General features: G+C 38.1%; 1 protein-coding gene across 3 annotated transcripts; it reads left to right on the forward strand.

Annotated features, from left to right (window-relative positions):
• The first annotated feature begins 423 nt into the window (after window positions 1-423).
• Window positions 424-11,458, forward strand: Kctd12b (potassium channel tetramerization domain containing 12b). 3 transcript variants are annotated; one of them, XM_087600952.1, is made up of 4 exons: window positions 424-549; window positions 951-1,000; window positions 2,528-2,672; window positions 6,646-11,458. In XM_087600952.1, exon 4 carries the CDS (start codon window positions 6,652-6,654, stop codon window positions 7,528-7,530), a length of 879 nt encoding a protein of 292 aa, XP_087457078.1. In that variant the 5' UTR covers window positions 424-549; window positions 951-1,000; window positions 2,528-2,672; window positions 6,646-6,651; the 3' UTR covers window positions 7,531-11,458. The 3 variants fall into 3 exon arrangements, with proteins under 3 accessions (XP_087457078.1, XP_087457076.1, XP_087457075.1); XM_087600950.1 differs by lacking the exon at window positions 2,528-2,672; XM_087600949.1 differs by lacking the exons at window positions 951-1,000; window positions 2,528-2,672.
• The last annotated feature ends 6,655 nt before the right edge of the window (window positions 11,459-18,113 follow it).

Consider the following 18,113-nt stretch of genomic DNA (forward strand, 5'->3'; position numbering starts at 1 on the left):
TCTTTATTGAAAAGAATGTGATTGTGGTTGCCCATAGCTGTGATCCTGGTACTCCTGGTACACCAAACGCTGTAAATTTCAATGCTAGCCTGGAGTATGTAAGAAGGCCCTGTTTCAGAAACAAACAAACAAACAAACAAACAAACAACAAGCCCCTTACAAATCCTTTATGTAGTTGTGACTGCAAAATGTTTACTTGCTCTGCTGTAACCAAGATGAACAAAATTTCTTCCCTCACGGTCACCACTACCTTTGTTTCTTGCCCCCTCCCCGTTCCGTGCCTTCTCTCTGCTTTGCTTCTTTTCAGGCTGCAGAATAGAGCTGGAGGCTGGCTAGGCTGGAGAGGAAGTCAAGTATGTCATAGCAGGGGAGGAGGGTCTACGGGACTGCTAGTTTTAAAGAGGAAAACTCAAATCAAGCACCAAAACACACAGCAAGGGAGAGGAGAGGAAGAACAGAAAGGCTCTGTGGAGCTGAGCCCTCACAGCACTGAGGCAGACAGGCACTGAGGCTCGGCTTGGCAGTACCTGAGTGGCTCAAGACTCAAAGGTAACTATTTTACCACCCTGCTTTCTTGTCTTTTCTTTCCAGTCCATTGCTTCTGGAATTCCGGACCTTCTGGATTTGAGCTGGGGCTAGGCGTCTGTTGTTTCTCGATTGAGAGATCTGTGAAGCCTATGACTAGAAAGCAGTTTAGAGTTCCAAAAGCATCCAGAGCTCTTTCTGAGGAGGGAATTCAGAAAATTCAGATTGCTTTCGAGAATCTGGTGAATTTTTAAAGTATTTTGATTGACTTTATTGTATCTGGGTGCTAACATTTTCTTTTATGAGCAGACAAAAAGTCACAGACACAAGCTAGTTGGAAGCAAAAGGGGATAGTGCTGAAGCAAATAATTGGTTCTTAATTCTTCTCACTTGAAGTTGTTTTCTCCCTTTGCTTACACTTGCAGTTTAGCTGTTAACTCCTTTCTTGGAACTCTAACTTGGAGCAGTATAAAAGGTGGGCATCACTTTTCTATTTTAAATGTGTGGGTTTGTTCTTACAAACAAGTAAATATTTAAAACACACTGGTTTAAAAGAGGAGAGAGACAGAAGCCAAGAGACAGAGAAAAGAAAGTGAAGGATTCCAGAAGAAAATGGAGGGCGGTAAGAAAGAGGGATTAGGACACAGGGATTTAAAGCTTAATAAAATGGAAAGCTGGTTGTTTATAAAGTGTCTGGTTTTCCTCAGAAATGTCTTCCTGCATATTTTCTGGCAGTCACACATTTTGACGAGCTTACAGTATGATGTACTTTGCTACAGCTGACTTTTGTCTTTGAAAACCATGGATCTTGGTTACAAGTAGAATTATTCAGAGCCAGAAAGGGAGCGATACATGAGCTAGTTCCTTACCACCTTTGAAATGCTAGAATATACAGCTCGGTTTTTCTGGGCTTGGCATACAGCTGCTTTTACCGGTCTTCTCTGCAGCCTGAGTTAAGCCCTTTATTAAATGTCACCTCATTTACAGGGACTCTTATTTCTTTGATTAACTGAGGGCACTACCAACAAACCCTTAGCAGCCTCCGGTTTATTCATGAAAGAGAATAAATGAGCCGTTTCAGGGTTTCTTAAAAGGCTGCCCGCTGCCCACCCCCAGAACCCCCACAAAGGAGGAAAAAGCATTTCCAAAACTGACTGCCAGTTAGATTAAGAGAACTCTTTGTGTTTGTTGCTTGTCTGTTTCCCCATAAGCAAAGCCAGTTTAACAGAAATCATTGGGTTGGAGAAAGGGAGAAAAAAGTTATACGGGAAGCTTTATGTGTAAAAAAAGAATTTTTTACATTGCAAACACATAAAGAAAAATAAACATCTTCCTGTTTGGGGAGTATGCCCTTCTTGAATTAGTGCTATAATGTATGCACAAGGGGCTGTTTTGCGCTAGATATGTTCAATATTACAGAAACCACTTCCATTTTCTTTCTAACAGAAAGAAAAAATCAAATCAAATCAAAACAAAAACCAACCAACCCAAAACCACTCACAGATTGAGGTTCCTAGCTATGAGTAATATCAAATGTAGCTTTTCACAGTAATGCTTCTATATCTATATTTAAAAACGTCGGAGAAAGGCAGCAGCTGAAGTTCCAGTGCAGTTTCATCCTGACTTTTGTTCTGATTTCTGCTCCCAGAATAAAGGCTCTGTCCTTTTGAAAGTAGCTAACATTGTTTTGTTAACCAGAGTGGCAAACAGACCACTCAGTTTGACTCCCTAGAACAGTGACTCTCACCCTTCCTGATGCTGCAACTCTTTCATATAGTTCCTAATGTTGTAGTGACGCCCAAACAAGAAATTATTTTTGTTGCTACTACATAATTAATTTTGCTACTGTTATGAATCATAATGTAAGTATCTGATATACAGGACATCTGATATGTGACCCTCAAGGGTGTCATGGCCCACAGGTTGAGAACCACTGCCCTAGCTTGACTATATTTCTGATTCATAAGATTTTGGATCATTGGCTTATAACTGAAATTTTCAGGTCAGAAGTCTGGTTTCTGGCAGTCTTCGCATGCCCTCCACCCCCAGCTATACTATCAGCATATGACAGAGGAACAAGTAATTGTGAAAACAGAGAGATTTCTTCAGAGCATTCACTCTGAGAAGAGGGGGACTTGATATTAAGGGTAAGAGACATGTATAATGAAGCAGCCCTAGTCAAGATGCACTCTGCTTGACCATTTCAGCTCTCTTCCTGTAAGACGACGTGAAGAAACGCTTACTGCGTGGAAGGAATCAATGTGGTTCTTCTTATTATCTCTGCTCCTAAGTGTACTGTTATGGATTATTCTCCTTTGCTGGAGGATGATTCCAGAGGAAAGGTTAAAGAAAAAGATTTATCTGAGTACCTTCAGCCAAAGTAAAGGAGGCAAAGAGATACAGAATGAAGGCAGAGACGTCAAACTTTTACCTTGGTTTCAATTAATCTTGTGGGTCCAGTGAGTCAATTTTTTTGAGCAAGAATGGTTTCTAAGTGCCAATTTCAAGTTGATTTCTTACAAAACTATATCTAAAACAACACAGAAGAAAAAATAGTTATTTTTTTAATTTGCCATAAAATTATCTGTTTGTACAATGGGGGAAAACATCTTCAACTTTTGATAATGTTTTTTGGAAGAATACCACTTTTTGTATTCAGAAATCTGCAAAATCAATTACATTTCATATATATATACATATATATATATATATTCAAGATGAACTTCTATAAATGGCTTTCTTCTCACATCTCTGAGATTATGACATTCTTGGCATTATTATACCATGTGTTTGTTGGTGATTTTTCTCACCATTCAATAGTTACTCCAACCTTCCTACTGGCCAGCCTCCCAGTGATGCTTATCCAAAGAAGTATAATCAAGATTACATTGTATCTGAGGACAAATTAGCCACAGGCATCTACATAAATAAGCAATTCCAGAATCTTGTTACGTGTCCCAGTACAATAATTTCTGAACTGCACAGTAATGTGGAATATAACAGCATAGTTCATTTAGGCAACATCTCAATGGATTGCTGTGATCCATTGAGTACCATAAATACTCAGTGGAAAGCAGCACTTCACCAGCTTTTCGGTGCTTCTCAATCTGTGGGCCATGATCCCTTGGGGTTGAATGACCCTTTACAGGGGTCGCCTAAGACATCTGCATATCAAATATTTACATTCCAATTCATAACAATAGCAAAATTATAGTTATGATGTAGCAAGGAAATAATTTTGCAGTTGGTGTCACCACAATTCTGTATTAGGAAGGTCGAAGTGAGAACTACTGCTCTGAGACAAGTTCAGGAAGCTAATGTAACTGATATCTGTTATTATTACTTATCAGCTGGTAAATAATGACTTATATGACTTATACAATTTCCTTCTCATCTTATTGATCATGTTTTTTCCTATATCCATCTCCTGGATAAAAAAAAATTGAGGCTTAGAGAATTTATAGTTTGCTCAAAGTTAGCCAGGTAATAACTAGTAGAGTCAGGATTCTAATTCAAACCTGCCATTTACTTTTATTATTTTATAAGAAGAGATGGGTAGGTACTGAATTAGTAAAACAAATAAAAAGGACATTGCAAACATAGAGAATCATAAGTTTTAGTCATATGGACTTGAAAAAGTGAATGAGCTTGAGGAACTGGGTATAGATTCCATGTGGCTAAGGTATCCATTCCGTCAAAAAGAAAGAGAACTGGGATTAACCAAGAAAAAGCAAGGCAAGGGCAACTACCTTATGGAATTTTGGAGCCAATATTGTGGTCTTCATTTTATTTTCCTCATAGCTTTCAGGTTCATTTTTAAAATTTAGTTTAGTTTTTGTTATTAACAGGTGTTCATTGTGAAAATGGTGAATTGCATTCTGTGGATTTTCATAAGCCTTATTTAATATCTATGCATTTTCTTATCTTGACTTTGAGGAAGTTTGGATACAGATAGCCAGAGTTAGCATCATAGTAGGATAGTTCTAATCCTAGTAGAAACAGAGACTGAAAAAAAAATTGTCCCTGAAAAGAAGTTAATAGATTGTGCACCTGCTTCTCTCTGGGCAGCGAGAACTTCAACAGTATTTACCTAATTGGATTATTATATGTAATTAACAGAATTAGCAAAGAGGAAAAGAGATCAGATGAAGACTGGCATACAGTAGTTCATAAATGTTAGGTGCATATACCTTCCACTTTATCATTATACTAGATGAAAGTGTAGGAAACACTATGAGTGCAAAGGTAAAGGAATGCTTGAACATTTCTACTCTTTATTGGGAAACTCAATTGTTCTTAGCAATAGGAAGGATGTCAAAAGGATGAAATAAGGCATGTGAGGAAAGGGAAAGAAAAGGTTTGAGTAAGGGCATATAAACAAACAGTAAATAGAAAAAGACACATCAAAGGCAGCCAACAGTGACCTACACATTTTTCATACATATACATGTTAGCAGATATAATCAAAAGGATGAAGTAGTTAATAAAATGTTCTGTGGTCTTCTGCTTGAGTTTAGATAGCACCATAGTTACTTTCTAGTTTATGTTGGGCAACGTTTTAACATCTGTTATATAACAGTTTGTGAATGATAAAAGTAACCAATTCTTCAGCCAGGAACAATGCCCAGTACAGATACCCTATATAGTGTTAGGTGATGCAACTAGCTTAGAGCTTTGAGTTTCCATGTAAGAGATTTGGATTTGATATATAGGTAAAGTGGAACCATTTAATTGCAGCAAACCGAGAAAATGTCATAGCAGCTGGTCTGGTAGCAAAATTAAGAATTTCTTGTGTGAATGGGTAGCAACCAGAGGGAGACAAAGCAGTTGGGAAGGTATTATGTTAGTACACAATATAAATTAAGTATCAGTGATAACAATGTGTATCCAAGAGACATCCCAAAGGAATGGCTTCTAGTTAGGAACAAATATGGATAAGAAGGAAGGATAAGTCATAAAGATGACTTAGGATTTAGAATTTTGATGTGGACGACATAAAATTGTGGTTCTTCTAACAATAGGAAAAGTTATAAAATGTTACCTGTTTGGGCTGGAAACATGAAAAGAAATAGTAATGAATTCTATTTTTAAAAATCTTTCACATACATAAAGATGACTTCCAAACTGCTAGAATCAAGGCACTGCCAAAGCAAGGAGCTGCTAATAGGGAGCTGAAGGTTAGAAGACAGGAAGAGGCCTATTCTGGAAATCCTGCAAGGATGCTCACTACAGCAGGCAGTTAAAACCAATTTGGGCTGCAGATGCTGGGAGTGGTTGAATGAACATATCAGGGTGTTATCAACAAAAAGTATTTAAGTAATATAGGGCTGAGAGTGAAAAGGGGGAAATATCTAATATAGTAACATAATATATCCAAAACCATAAAATTTATTTTGCAATAATACACACAAATGAAAAGATGCACACTAAATGGACTGACATGGTCGTTTGTCTTGGGGTCAGGGATAGGAAAGTGAACGAGCTGAGAAAATAAAGTAGAAAAGGAGACATGTGGCAGAAAAGGGATCTTCCATAAACTTCAAGTAACCTGTTATGAAATGAGAATTACTGTCTGATGTATGGGCATTTAGGACTGGGGTTTTTCTCAGTGGAAGAACTCTTGCCTAGGGTGCTAGAAGTCCTCAAAGATGGGGAAAAGTTTGCAAAGCCAAACCATGAAGGCATTTTCTATGCTGCCATTTTCAATTTAACACAGTTAATGAATAGATGGTTATGCTTTTGCATGAGTCTATTTTTTCTTTTTACAGTCAATAAATGGTGTGTGTGTGTGTGTATGTGTGTGTGTGTGTGTGTGTGTGTGTGTGTGTGTGTTGACCATGATCAACATGTGGAGGTCAGAGGATAAAATTTAGAAGTTGGTTCCCTCCTTGCTCATTGTTGAGATGGACTCTTTCTGGTTTCTGCTGTGTTACACGCTCTACACTAAGTGGCACATGAATTTCTGGGAAATTTTCCTAGTGCCTTTTATATGTTGAGTGATCTCCACACCCTTGGGTTTCTTGATATACAGACTGTATATATGCAGGAAGTGAATGCTTATGAACAGATTCCCCATACTATATACATTCTTGCTCAGAAGTAATGTTTTGTTCTTTGCAGGTCAACATGGCCATGCCAGAAAAGTCAAGTTGTGTCAAACCGACTGAGGAGTGCAGCAGTTTTCCTGAGATTATTGAACTCAATGTAGGTGGCCAGGTGTACATAACTCGCTATCCTACTTTGATCAGCATTCCTGGTTCCCGGCTCTGGGAAATGTTCAGTGTAAAGAACCCTTGCTCACTGATCCAGGACAACAAAGGGAGATTCTTCATAGATCGAGATGGTTTTCTCTTTCGCTATGTCCTAGACTACATGAGAGACATGCAAGTAGTCCTTCCAGATCACTTTCCAGAGTGTGGCCGACTCCATAGAGAAGCAGAATACTTTAAGCTGCCAGAACTAGCCAAGATGTTGGCTCTTAAAATGAACAAGCTCAACTCAATTGGCAATGACTCATGTCAGATTGATCTAGATGAGCTCTCACCCAGCATTGACACCACGTTCAATTTCTCTTCAACTAATAGCATTCATATTAGTGGCCCTGATAATCCTGTGGTCCTGACAGCTGCCCCTGGTTCTGAGCTCAAGAAGGCTGGCTTCATCACTATTGGTTATCGAGGTTCCTATACTCTGGGCAGGGACAGCCAAACAGATGCCAAATTCCGCCGTGTGGCCAGAATCATGGTATGTGGTAAGATCTCATTAGCCAAAGAAGTGTTCGGAGACACTCTGAATGAGAGCAGAGACCCAGACCGCCCTCCGGAGCGATATACTTCTCGATATTACCTCAAATTCACTTTCTTGGAACAAGCCTTTGACAAACTAGCTGATGCTGGCTTCCACATGGTAGCATGCAACTCCACTGGCACCTGCACTGTCACACATGACCAAACAGATGACAGGATCTGGACCTCTTACACTGAATATGTTTTCTATCGTGAGTGATACTTAAAGTCACCCAGGAAATACAAACCCTCAAACCGTCTCTCTCCTCTGTTTCCATATCAACTGTCTCCTTTAGAAATAGATACATTAATCACTCTAGGTTCCCCAGTGTTCTGCATAATCTTGAACAATGCCACTTCTCTCATCATAACCACTTGAATCTTTGATGGTTTAGTTCTTATACACTATTGCAGTCCATCTGTCTATTTTCTTTGGACTGTGGAGTGGCATCAGTATAGGTAGTAGACTCTATTTCTGGAGTGACTGCTATTAAATATAACCACTAAATTACATGTGTTGAGACCTATTAAGCTATGGCTTCCAAGTTGTTTCTCACTCATAACCCACATTGAACTTGATTATGTACCTTATTATCATCAGTATTCACCTACATAAAGCTCTGTATGGCTGGGCTGGAGATTACAGTAGGTAGTATGAATCTGCTTTCCAGATGTTTTACCAAGCTTAGTGGAAGACAGCCCTCTAGGAGGTTCATGGAAAAGTGAACCAATTCTAGAATTATTATGGACTTTTGATAGAAGCTAGACAGACAGTTGTATGACTATTATTTCCAAGAATAAAAGGTCTAGCACTCAATTTGCTTTTACATGAAAATATAGTAAGGAAGTATTTCATAGCTATTACCTCAGTCATAAGTGGCTGTGCCATTAAAAAATACTGTCCTAAAATACCTTTCACTAGAATTACATACAAACATATGTAGGGAAGAGAACAATGAACAATGTTGCTTGGAATAAGTATATACATGTTTTAATTAGTTTAGTCAAATAATTAGCTGTACTCATCCGTTGTTAACTTGTTTGTATTGGTTGATGGTGTATATGCTTTGCTTTTCTGGAGGCGAGGATGGGAGAAGAAAGAAGAAAAACAAGAAAACAACTAAAACAAAACAAAACACCTGAGATTGATCATCTGATTCCCTGCCAATGACTTTGTAATCAAACAGGCTGGAAGCAAGTATTCATTCGCAGATGAGAATGTTGGGAATCTAAGATAAATGACTGAATTGTAAAAGACCAAGACCAAGCCAAGAAAAAGAGGTCTGTAGGGCTCATTAGAGCATTTTCCTCACTTCTGTGAAAGCAATCAAGTAGTCAGATAGACTTGTCGTTCCTTTATTCTGCCTTTAACGTGCACTACTCACCTTCTTTGTTTGCATTGCCTTCTAATTCCTTTTCTAATCAGGTCTTTTTAATTTCAAAGAACTAAAACTCACATAAAATGGCTTGAGAAAGAAAAAAATGTGCATGTGTCAGTGGTGTGGCTGTGTGAGTATTTTAAGCTCACATTTATTTTACTTTTTCTGTTGCATCTAAAGGAAATGTAGACGGATTAGTCTCAGAGGGTCTGGGGAGCTGTCAATAATTGATATTCTATCTTTTCTTTCAAAGGCCATATGATTTTCCTTTGGTCATCTCCAAAGCTCACTGATTCCATATTTCTCCAGGCCATTCACTTTCTTCCTTACAATTTATAGGAGACCTAAACAGTAATCCAGCCTTTCACTGAACATCAACTCCCAGGAAACTTCTCCACACTTCACTTCTTTTGTCGTTAATCCCCTTGTCTAAATCCAAATCAGCTATGATGTAGGACAGAAAGGCTGAGTGGTTGGCAGCTCTGTGGCTTGGACAGACAGTTATTCCAATTACTACATGGATTATCACATAGAAGGTATACAATCTTACGTAGTCTTTCAGTATAGCACTTCAGATACCCTCTGGTCACTAACTCCTTTAGAGGTCAGTTGAATACAGAAGTTGAGACGCAGGACATTTTATATGCTCTTAAAGAGATGTTCCTTCAAACAGCTTATGTGACATTCAGGATTGTTGTCATTGCCGTACTCGTCCTATGAAGTTTAGTCTTTACGTTTGCTTACTTATTCATTGGTACATTTACTAGCTTTAGCCTCTCTTGTGTGTTTTTAGTATTAACAAAGTCTCAATTGCCCATCTGCCCAGTAGAGAAGTGGTCACCATGTATTTAAGGTGGTGAATATATTGCATAGTACCGAAAGTGAAGATGCTGTGCTTTGGTAACTTACTATGTGATGCAGTTGTCTACAGTTTGATCTTTCAGAAATAGGGCTAACTGTTTTAAACTGAGGACTTGTAATACTGTTTTTTTTTATACTCTGTCATCAATTTACATTATTCTTGGTTTAATATTATTTCTGAAACACTTGTCATTTGCTCTTCAAATACTTTTCACTCACAAATAATTTAATGGAGGAAATAATAGGAAGAACTATAACATCTCTTGGGGTTGTTGTGTTAAGTGTTAAGAAGGTGCAACACAGAAAAAGCATAGGCTAAGTAAGAGGCAGCTAACTATGTGATTGAATATTTGAGCTCAGCTGCCTTGAGTTTTTAGTGAGAGAGATGCTCATAAATAATCGCACTTAGAGTTTTTAAGTTTCATGTTGGCAAAAGAAGAAACTGATTTTTTATAGAAAAAAATAATTGGTTCAAAAAATCCTGAAAGCACATAGAGAACCACATCTGATGTTACACAGCCATGAGCAATATCCAAAATGATTGCACAGTGGTGATAATCTGCTCTGATTCTTGGCTATTTGCTTACTGCAGCTTGTGCTCTCTACATTAATGGAACTGTATACTAGTGCTGCAGCCTTTACAACTATTCCCTCTCTCTTTCTCTCTCTCTCCCCCTACCAACACCATTCTCCATCATCAGAATTAAGTCCAGGCAAATGTTACTTCACCCTGTGATCAGTTTGTCATTCAAGCCTGACTGGCAGAGTCTAGGACACTTGAAAGTGCCCCAAACACTTCAAGAGAACTTGTCACATATAGCTGGCTAGGAGTTGTTCTGCCACACGGAGGTATAAATCATGGCAAAGCAAGTAGCAGCTCCCTCTAAATTGCCTGACCCGAGTTCTTTTGGGCTGACCTTCTAAATCTCACTGATGGCTCTAAGCCTTGAGTAGCACAGGTTTCAGATCTCAAGTTTTCAAAAGTCAGAAATTTCCTGCCCTAAAGATGTTGAGCTCAGAAGCTAATTGCTGTAGGTTCAGAGTGCCCACACTCTTTAGACTTGTAGCTCCCAAACTTTAGGTTTGAGGACCACCTTCGGCTCCTTAACTCTAGGTGACTCTGTCAACCTCCTTTAGTGACCATGATCTTCAGCCCCTAGAGTCTCAGCTACCATCTTCAACTCTTCAGAGTCTCTTGCTGCCTCCATACTCCTGCCTTCCTTCATATTCAGAGCTTGTTGCACTGTCTACCTTTGCTTTCTCTATGAAACTCTTAGTTGCCTCTTGATATTACAATTCCAATCTTTGGGAATCAGGGTTCTTAGCTAAGGGTGACTCTCTAGAACATTGCCACCATAGCTTACTTATCATTGCCACTGTCAGGGCTAAAAAGCAAAATATGAATACAACCTGTCCAGCCTACTCTATGGGTACAAAATACCACAGGCTGGTGGCATATAGACTATTCAGGGTATGGCATGGAAGCTACACTCATGTAATATCAACAACATGGACACCTGAACAAGCTCAACACAATGACAATACCGGTTGCCATGCCTGACTGGATTGGGGAAATCATAAAAGGCTCCTCACCAGATGAAGAACTATAGACAAACAATGGCTGCTAAGAGGGCAGAACTAGTCTTCTTCAAGGACATCAATCCCAAGAAGTCAACACATATACATAGGACCAATACTAAATGCATAGCAGATTATTTCTTTATACACATGTGTATGTAAATAAATATATATGTAACAATCAGAATTAAAGACATTGTGAATTTGAGTGGGACTTGGAAGGATGTGGGGAGGAATTGAGGGAAAGAGAGGGGTAAAAATGATGTAAATACAGTACTCATGTATGAAATCTCAAAAAAACACCAAAATAATAAAAAGTATGTAAACCCAGACTGTTTAGAAGTCATTACTGAGCCTAATGTAATTCTGGAACAGGGATGTATAGTATACAATAAGAAACCTATCAGACTGTCGTACTAATCGTGTGTGTGTGTGTGTGTGTGTGTGTGTGTGTGTGTGTGTGTGTGTGTGAACACCTCGATTTTATAGCAAAAAAATAATGAGGCATGTTTGTATATACATTGTGATGTCATCATTTCCAGTGCTGCATTTGCATAGCTTCTAGCTTTGCCAATTGCAACCTTACCTATGGATCAATTGCAAGCCTGGCCTCAGCACCATTCATATGCTTTTTGCTGAGTCACTGTGGAAGTGTTTCCCCTATTTTCCCAAATGAGGAAGAGCATAATAATATAGAGCTTATCAAGGGTTCTTTTTGCCTAGAGTGTTCTAAAACCAATGCTAATTGCCTAGAAAAGGCTTTGACTAGAATGAAACCTCCTGATTAGGAATCTTGACTTGAGCATCAGTTGTGGTTACATACAGCTGTATCTTAGTTTCCTCAAGAGTGTCATGAACTACTTAAAGCAGCCAGGTTGCTTTAATGACATCCAGCCTATTTCCAAAAGACTGAGTGCTTAGGGTCGGCTTCCCAATCAAGGCAACCAGTGACATGGGAAGGGTCTGACTGCTGTCAGTTGGAAGATCAAATCCCACCCCCTCAGCTTATTAAAAGAAATTCAAGCATTAAAAATACTTAAAATAGCTGGGCATGATGGCACATGCCTTTACTCCATGCAGGCAGAGACAAGTGGATGTCTGTGGGGCCATCCTGGTCTATTTAGTGAGTTCCAGGACAGGCAGAACCTGTCTCAAACAAATAAACAAACATGCTTACAATAAAGACCCAACACAAAGATAAATTTTTCACAGTACTGAACAGTGATTATCTACCTACCATCCAAGTGTCCTTATAGATGGTATTGATCGCTCAGATCTGTCCCACTTTCATTTTTTAAAATATTTCTTTTTCCTTTTTTTCCCTTTTGTTGCTGTTGTTGACAGGACCTCCCTATGTGGTCCTGGAACTTACAATATAGACTAGGCTGGTTTCAAACTCACAGTGATCCACCTGCCTCTGCCTCTCAGTGTAAGGGTCTGAAAATCACTGAAGGAAGGCCCCAGACGCAGATTATGCAAAAACAAAGAGCGTTTATTTTGCAGAAACAACCAGCATGCGGGGGTCAACCATTCTCTAAAATGGCAACCCCAGACAAAGGCATAAAAGTCTTCTTATAGGAAACCAGGGAAACTCTAGAATGATTAGATAATTTAAAATTTCATTGGTGGGTGCTAGAAGTGTCACACCTAGTCAGTGATCTGTATTCCTATGTCATGAATGTTCAACCATGTGATGAAATATGGCTGCCCAGCACAGATGGCCCATACTGAGATAAAGTATTTCCACACTTTTGTGGTTATCCCCAGGTTGTTATTCGGGAAAGGGTTTTATGGCCTTGTTCTGGATTTTACAGTCTGTTCCTGGAGCTGGTGTCTTGTGACTTAGTTTCTGGAGTCTATTCCTGAAGCTGGTGCCTTATGGCCTTTTTTGAAACCAGGTCTGGTGATTAAAATGAAGACAAATGGTTTTTTTTTATTAACTTGAGTATTTCTTAGGAGTTATGGGGTTGTTTAACTGGTTTATCTGTTCCTGATTTAACTTCGGTACCTGGTATCTGTCTAGGAAATTGTCCATTTCCTGTAGATTTTCAAGTTTTGTTGAATATAGGCTTTTATAGTAAGATCTGATGATTTTTTGAATTTCCTCTGAATCTGTAGTTATGTCTCCCTTTTCATTTCTGATTTTGTTAATTTGGACGCACTCTCTGTGTCCTCTCGTTAGTCTGGCTAAGGGTTTATCTATCTTGTTGATTTTCTCAAAGAACCAACTTTTGGTTCTGTTGATTCTTTCTATGGTCTTGTTTGTTTCTACTTGGTTGATTTCAGCTCTGAGTTTGATTATTTCCTGCCTTCTACTCATCCTGGGTGTATTTGCTTCTTTTTGTTCTAGAGCTTTTAGGTGTGCTGTCAAGCTGCTGACATATGCTCTTTCCTGTTTCTTTCTGCAGGCACTCAGCGCTATGAGTTTTCCTCTTAGCACAGCTTTCATTGTGTCCCATAAGTTTGGGTATGTTGTACCTTCATTTTCATTAAATTCTAAAAAGTCTTTAATTTCTTTCTTTATTTCTTCCTTGACCAGGTTATCATTGAGTAGAGCATTGTTCAATTTCCACGTATATGTGGGCATTCTTCCCTTATTATTATTGAAGACCAGTTTTAGGCCGTGGTGGTCTGATAGCACGCATGGGATTAGATAAATGGGGTTCTTAAATGAAGACAAATGGGGTTTATATTGTCCTTTCACCAAGTGCTGAGACTAAAAGTATGAGCCACTACATCTGGCTAGATTATTATTTTTAATTGGCATCCAAACTATCAAGGTTCACAATAGCATTTTCTTTTATTTTTTAAAGATTTATTTATTTATTTGATATAAATCAATTCTCTGTTTGTATGTATACCCTCATGCCAGAAGAGGACATCAGAACCCAGGCTATATGGGTGTGAGTCACCCTGTGCTTGCTGGGAATTGAATTCAAGACCTCTGGAAGAGCAAACAGTGCTGATCACCGCTGAGCCATCTCTCCAGCCCCTCACTATGACATTTTCAAACATCATTTGTTTTTCTTGATTCTCGCCTGCCTTCCCCTACCCCTGCTCTCCCTTGTACCCTTTCACTCCCAGGGACCTTCTTTCTATTTCCATGTCACATGTGTTCTATCACTCTACCCACCTCCTCCAAAGACAGAAAAATCTGTAAAAGAAGAAAGACTGTTCAAGGACTAAATAGTACTGAAAGTGACAAATGTCTTTGCCTTAGAGCCTTAAGAGAAAGTTAACTGGAATGGAAAAGGCCAAAGAAACTCACTTGCTAGCTCAACCCTAGAGTGTCAGTGACAACATCTAATTTCACTGTTTTCCACTTCTTGCTCTCTCTCTCTCTCTCTCTCTCTCTCTCTCTCTCTCCCTCTCTCTCTCTCTTTCCCCCCCTCTCTCCCCCCTTTCTCTCTCTCTCCCCCTCTCTCTCTCTCCCCTCCTTTCTCTTCTTTCCTTCCTTTCTTTGTTTTTCTTTCCCTTTCTTCTTCCTTTTTCTGTGTGTGTGCATGCTTACATGCGTGCATGTATGTTACTGTGGACTGACCCTAGGTTCTGGCCTTCATATTGGTTTCCAATTTTACCATAGATTCAAAAAACAGAAAAAGAAAAGAAAAACTGAGGCAGAATGGTTGTTACTTTTTCAAAATAGCAGTTTAGCTCTTTGAAGCAAAAATCCTGTAGGCATCGTTGTTTTGTTTTAAGTTAGTATATTTCAAACTTTCATTAATGGAAATCTAAAAGTAAATCACTTTTGTTTGTTCTACAAACAATGTAAAAGCAATGGATGGGCTGCTCCATTAACATACAGTGCCATATTACTGACTGTAGAATCTCGGAAAAACTTTGAGAATCATAGGATTCTATGGCTTGGAATTGCTTTGAAGTCTAATGATACATATGCTAATAGGACAAAAGTACTGAATTTGAAAGAAAATGCATGTTCCGTTTAATAAGAAATTTGTAAAGAAACACAGGTTTTACTTTCTCCAATGAGAAAGAACTTGGTGATTGAAACAGCTGACATATAAGAGTCTCTAGGAGAAAAGAATCGGTTTTACAGACAATAATTTGACCTAATGTGTATCTTTTATTTAATATCAATTCTTAAATGTTGGGCACAGTCTTGAGTACTTGTGCTATTTCGTTCAACCTCAGAAAGAATGGTGAGAATCTGGCGCTAACATGCCACTTAGACTGAAGTGCCTTTTGTGGCATAGTATATTTTATTGAACTCTGATTTGGGGCTCCACGCTTTTGTCTATGATTGAATTTTAGTGTTTATAAAATACCTTGCCTTTGAATTCTTGAGACGTCTTCAAACCTCATGATCCCTCTGTGAATTCAAATAGTTGAAAGCTAAACAGGGAGAATAGTTGAAAGTTTAAGCAGGGAGAATATGAAAACGCCCATTTTATTATTAAATCTGACTCAGGGAATGCCTCTTACCCATCTGGCCACAGTGCAAAATTTTAATTTTCCCTCCAAAATTCAATGTTTGTGCTCAGATTTAGGCAGAACAACTAGTTTTGTGGTCCTCTTCCAGTGTGGGCATATTGATTATGGCGCTGCATGGACAGACTGTTTTGAGAAAGAAAACAAGTAGGCCATATAGTGATCATCTTTTCTCTAGTATTCAAACCTAAAACCATCTCTTTCCTTATGAGGAAGGATGGCTGAGGGTGTGGAAGAGAATCCCTTCTAAAAGAGGATTCTAAAACCTGTTTAAATATACTAGTAGGAATTCTAGTTGAAGGAGGGATTGGTTACCTCTTATAACTGTGAATCATATATTTCAACTTCTGTTTCCCCAGTGAGTAAATTGGCCAAGCTACTTATTGAAGGTCATAGAATTTATGTGAAAGAGCTAAGATGGCAAGCCTACTTACTCCAATGCCACATGATTTTACAATGCACTGCAAGGGAAATTAAATTACTTTAAATGAGCATGTATAGGATTCATATGATTGATAGGTTCATCTGCACATGAGAGAAAGGCCAAGGTAATGGTTTTAAGTAAGATAGAAATAGCTCTCATTTGTAAAAATTTAAAGTCCAAACTGGAATATTACTCAGTTCAACAGAGGCCAAGAGCTAAAGCATCTTTTGTCTCATGGCTCTACCACTGTGGCATTTACTTCCCCCTCCCTGGTCCAAGATAACCACATGAAAACTTAAGTCCATAGGAATGCGAACAACAATTCCTGGAAAGGAGCTATGACTGACTAGCTGGTTCGATGACTGGAGGTAGTTTGGAATGTTGCAAGTTCAGAGTAGAAGTATCTTGAGCCCTCTTTAGCGCCCACCCCTAGTAGCTAGTTATTGCCTTTCTGTATATCTCACCTAACATCTTTATGACTATTAGGTAAATGTTTTGGAATATATTAAAAAAGTGCTAGTTTTCACTGAGCAAAAACCTAAGATGCTCTCAGATAGCATCTGAGGCCTATAGTTGAGCTTTTCCTGCTTTTCTAATGGTCCACCTGCCGGATATAGCTACAGATACATTTGGAAGATACCTTGACTCATTTTTCTTTATTTTCTTATTTTTAAAACTGCATGAAACTGTTACCAAGATGTCCCTTTTGAGGCAAGAGTTCTATTTTTACATTGACAGGAAGAAGGGAGAGGGGTCTCTTGCTCTTTAAGAAAAATGTTTTGAAGTGAGAATGGTGGCACATTTCTGTGAAAGGCAGAATCAAGAAGCAAGGCGAACTTGAACTATTTAGCCAAATGCTATCATAAAAGAGAAAGAGATACTCCCAAGAATACATGATTTTGAATTTTCTACATATCATTGCTGTTGCATATGGTATATATCAAGAATTTTGTTGTGTTAGACTTCAAGGGAATCTTGGAAGTATAAGTCTTGGTAAAATGTCTATTCTTGTAGAAGGACAGACTAGTTAGAGAACACTAGAAGTCTTAGACACAATTTGACAGAGCATGAGACAAAATTATGATTAGTCCAATAGTCAATCATTTATTCAGTCTTTCAAAAATTCTCACCAAAACCTAAAACCCCATTCATGTAGAACAGATCATGATCTTCTAATCACCTCTTATAACTTCTAGTATCTTCTTGTTACTAATTAATCAGTAATAACACAATTTTGAATTTGAGTGAACTTTATTTCTTTCATAAGACCACTGTAAACTCCATGAGAGCAGTAATTCATTGCATAAGGACTATACAAAAGAGATATACATAGGGAATTGCAAAAGGGTTAATAAATTCCCTATTTAAATATATGAGTGTTATCCATGAGGACTGGGGGCTACGTGATAAAAAAGACAAAATATTAATTATGTGATACACACTTCTAGCAACACCTGCCACTAGAGCTAAGCTTCTGTAGGAGTTAATATGTTGATAACAATATCTGTTTTCTGGGTTGAAAACAAATTGAGGATTTACTCTTTCTAGATAAGAAGCACACAAACCATGAACAAACATAGAGCTTAGAGTTACTATACCAGCAAAGTAAAAACCAGTGCCCACAGATTAAAAACTAGCAGAAATATCAGGCATAGGATAAGATTGATTACCCATATCCATATGAGTGTGAGAAGCTTTGGAAATTAATTTATAATGAGATAACTAGTCAGATAAGACTATTCTAAAATTTTATTAAGATCTAAATGGAAATATCAAATGTAAGTAGCATTCCATGGACAATTTAACATCTGATCTTATTATAATTTCATAGACCTCTGTTTTCAAGGAATAATTAAATTGTGACTTAAATTATTTCATGATGGTTGGAAGTTTAAAAGAAGATGTATGCCTCATTTAAAATGTTACCAGATGAATCCTATTAACTATTAAAAGGAGTGAATGACATTTAAGTACTTAATTCATTATAGTGTAAAAATCTATGTTTGAGCCTAAAACCTGATGCTATCTAGAAGATAAGTGCTTAGTAGTTTGATGATACCTATCCATCTAAATGCGAAAAGCTTTGGACATTAATTTATAATGAGATAACTA

The sequence above is a fragment of the Rattus norvegicus genome, chromosome X (genome assembly GCF_021556685.1).
Source record: "Rattus norvegicus strain SHRSP/BbbUtx chromosome X, alternate assembly SHRSP_T2T, whole genome shotgun sequence".
NCBI classification, from domain to species: Eukaryota; Metazoa; Chordata; class Mammalia; order Rodentia; family Muridae; genus Rattus; species Rattus norvegicus.

Bases quoted from the DNA above. Each gene is read 5' to 3' on its own strand.
- Kctd12b (XM_087600952.1), top strand. From the start codon at position 6,652: ATGGCCATGCCAGAAAAGTCAAGTTGTGTCAAACCGACTGAGGAGTGC.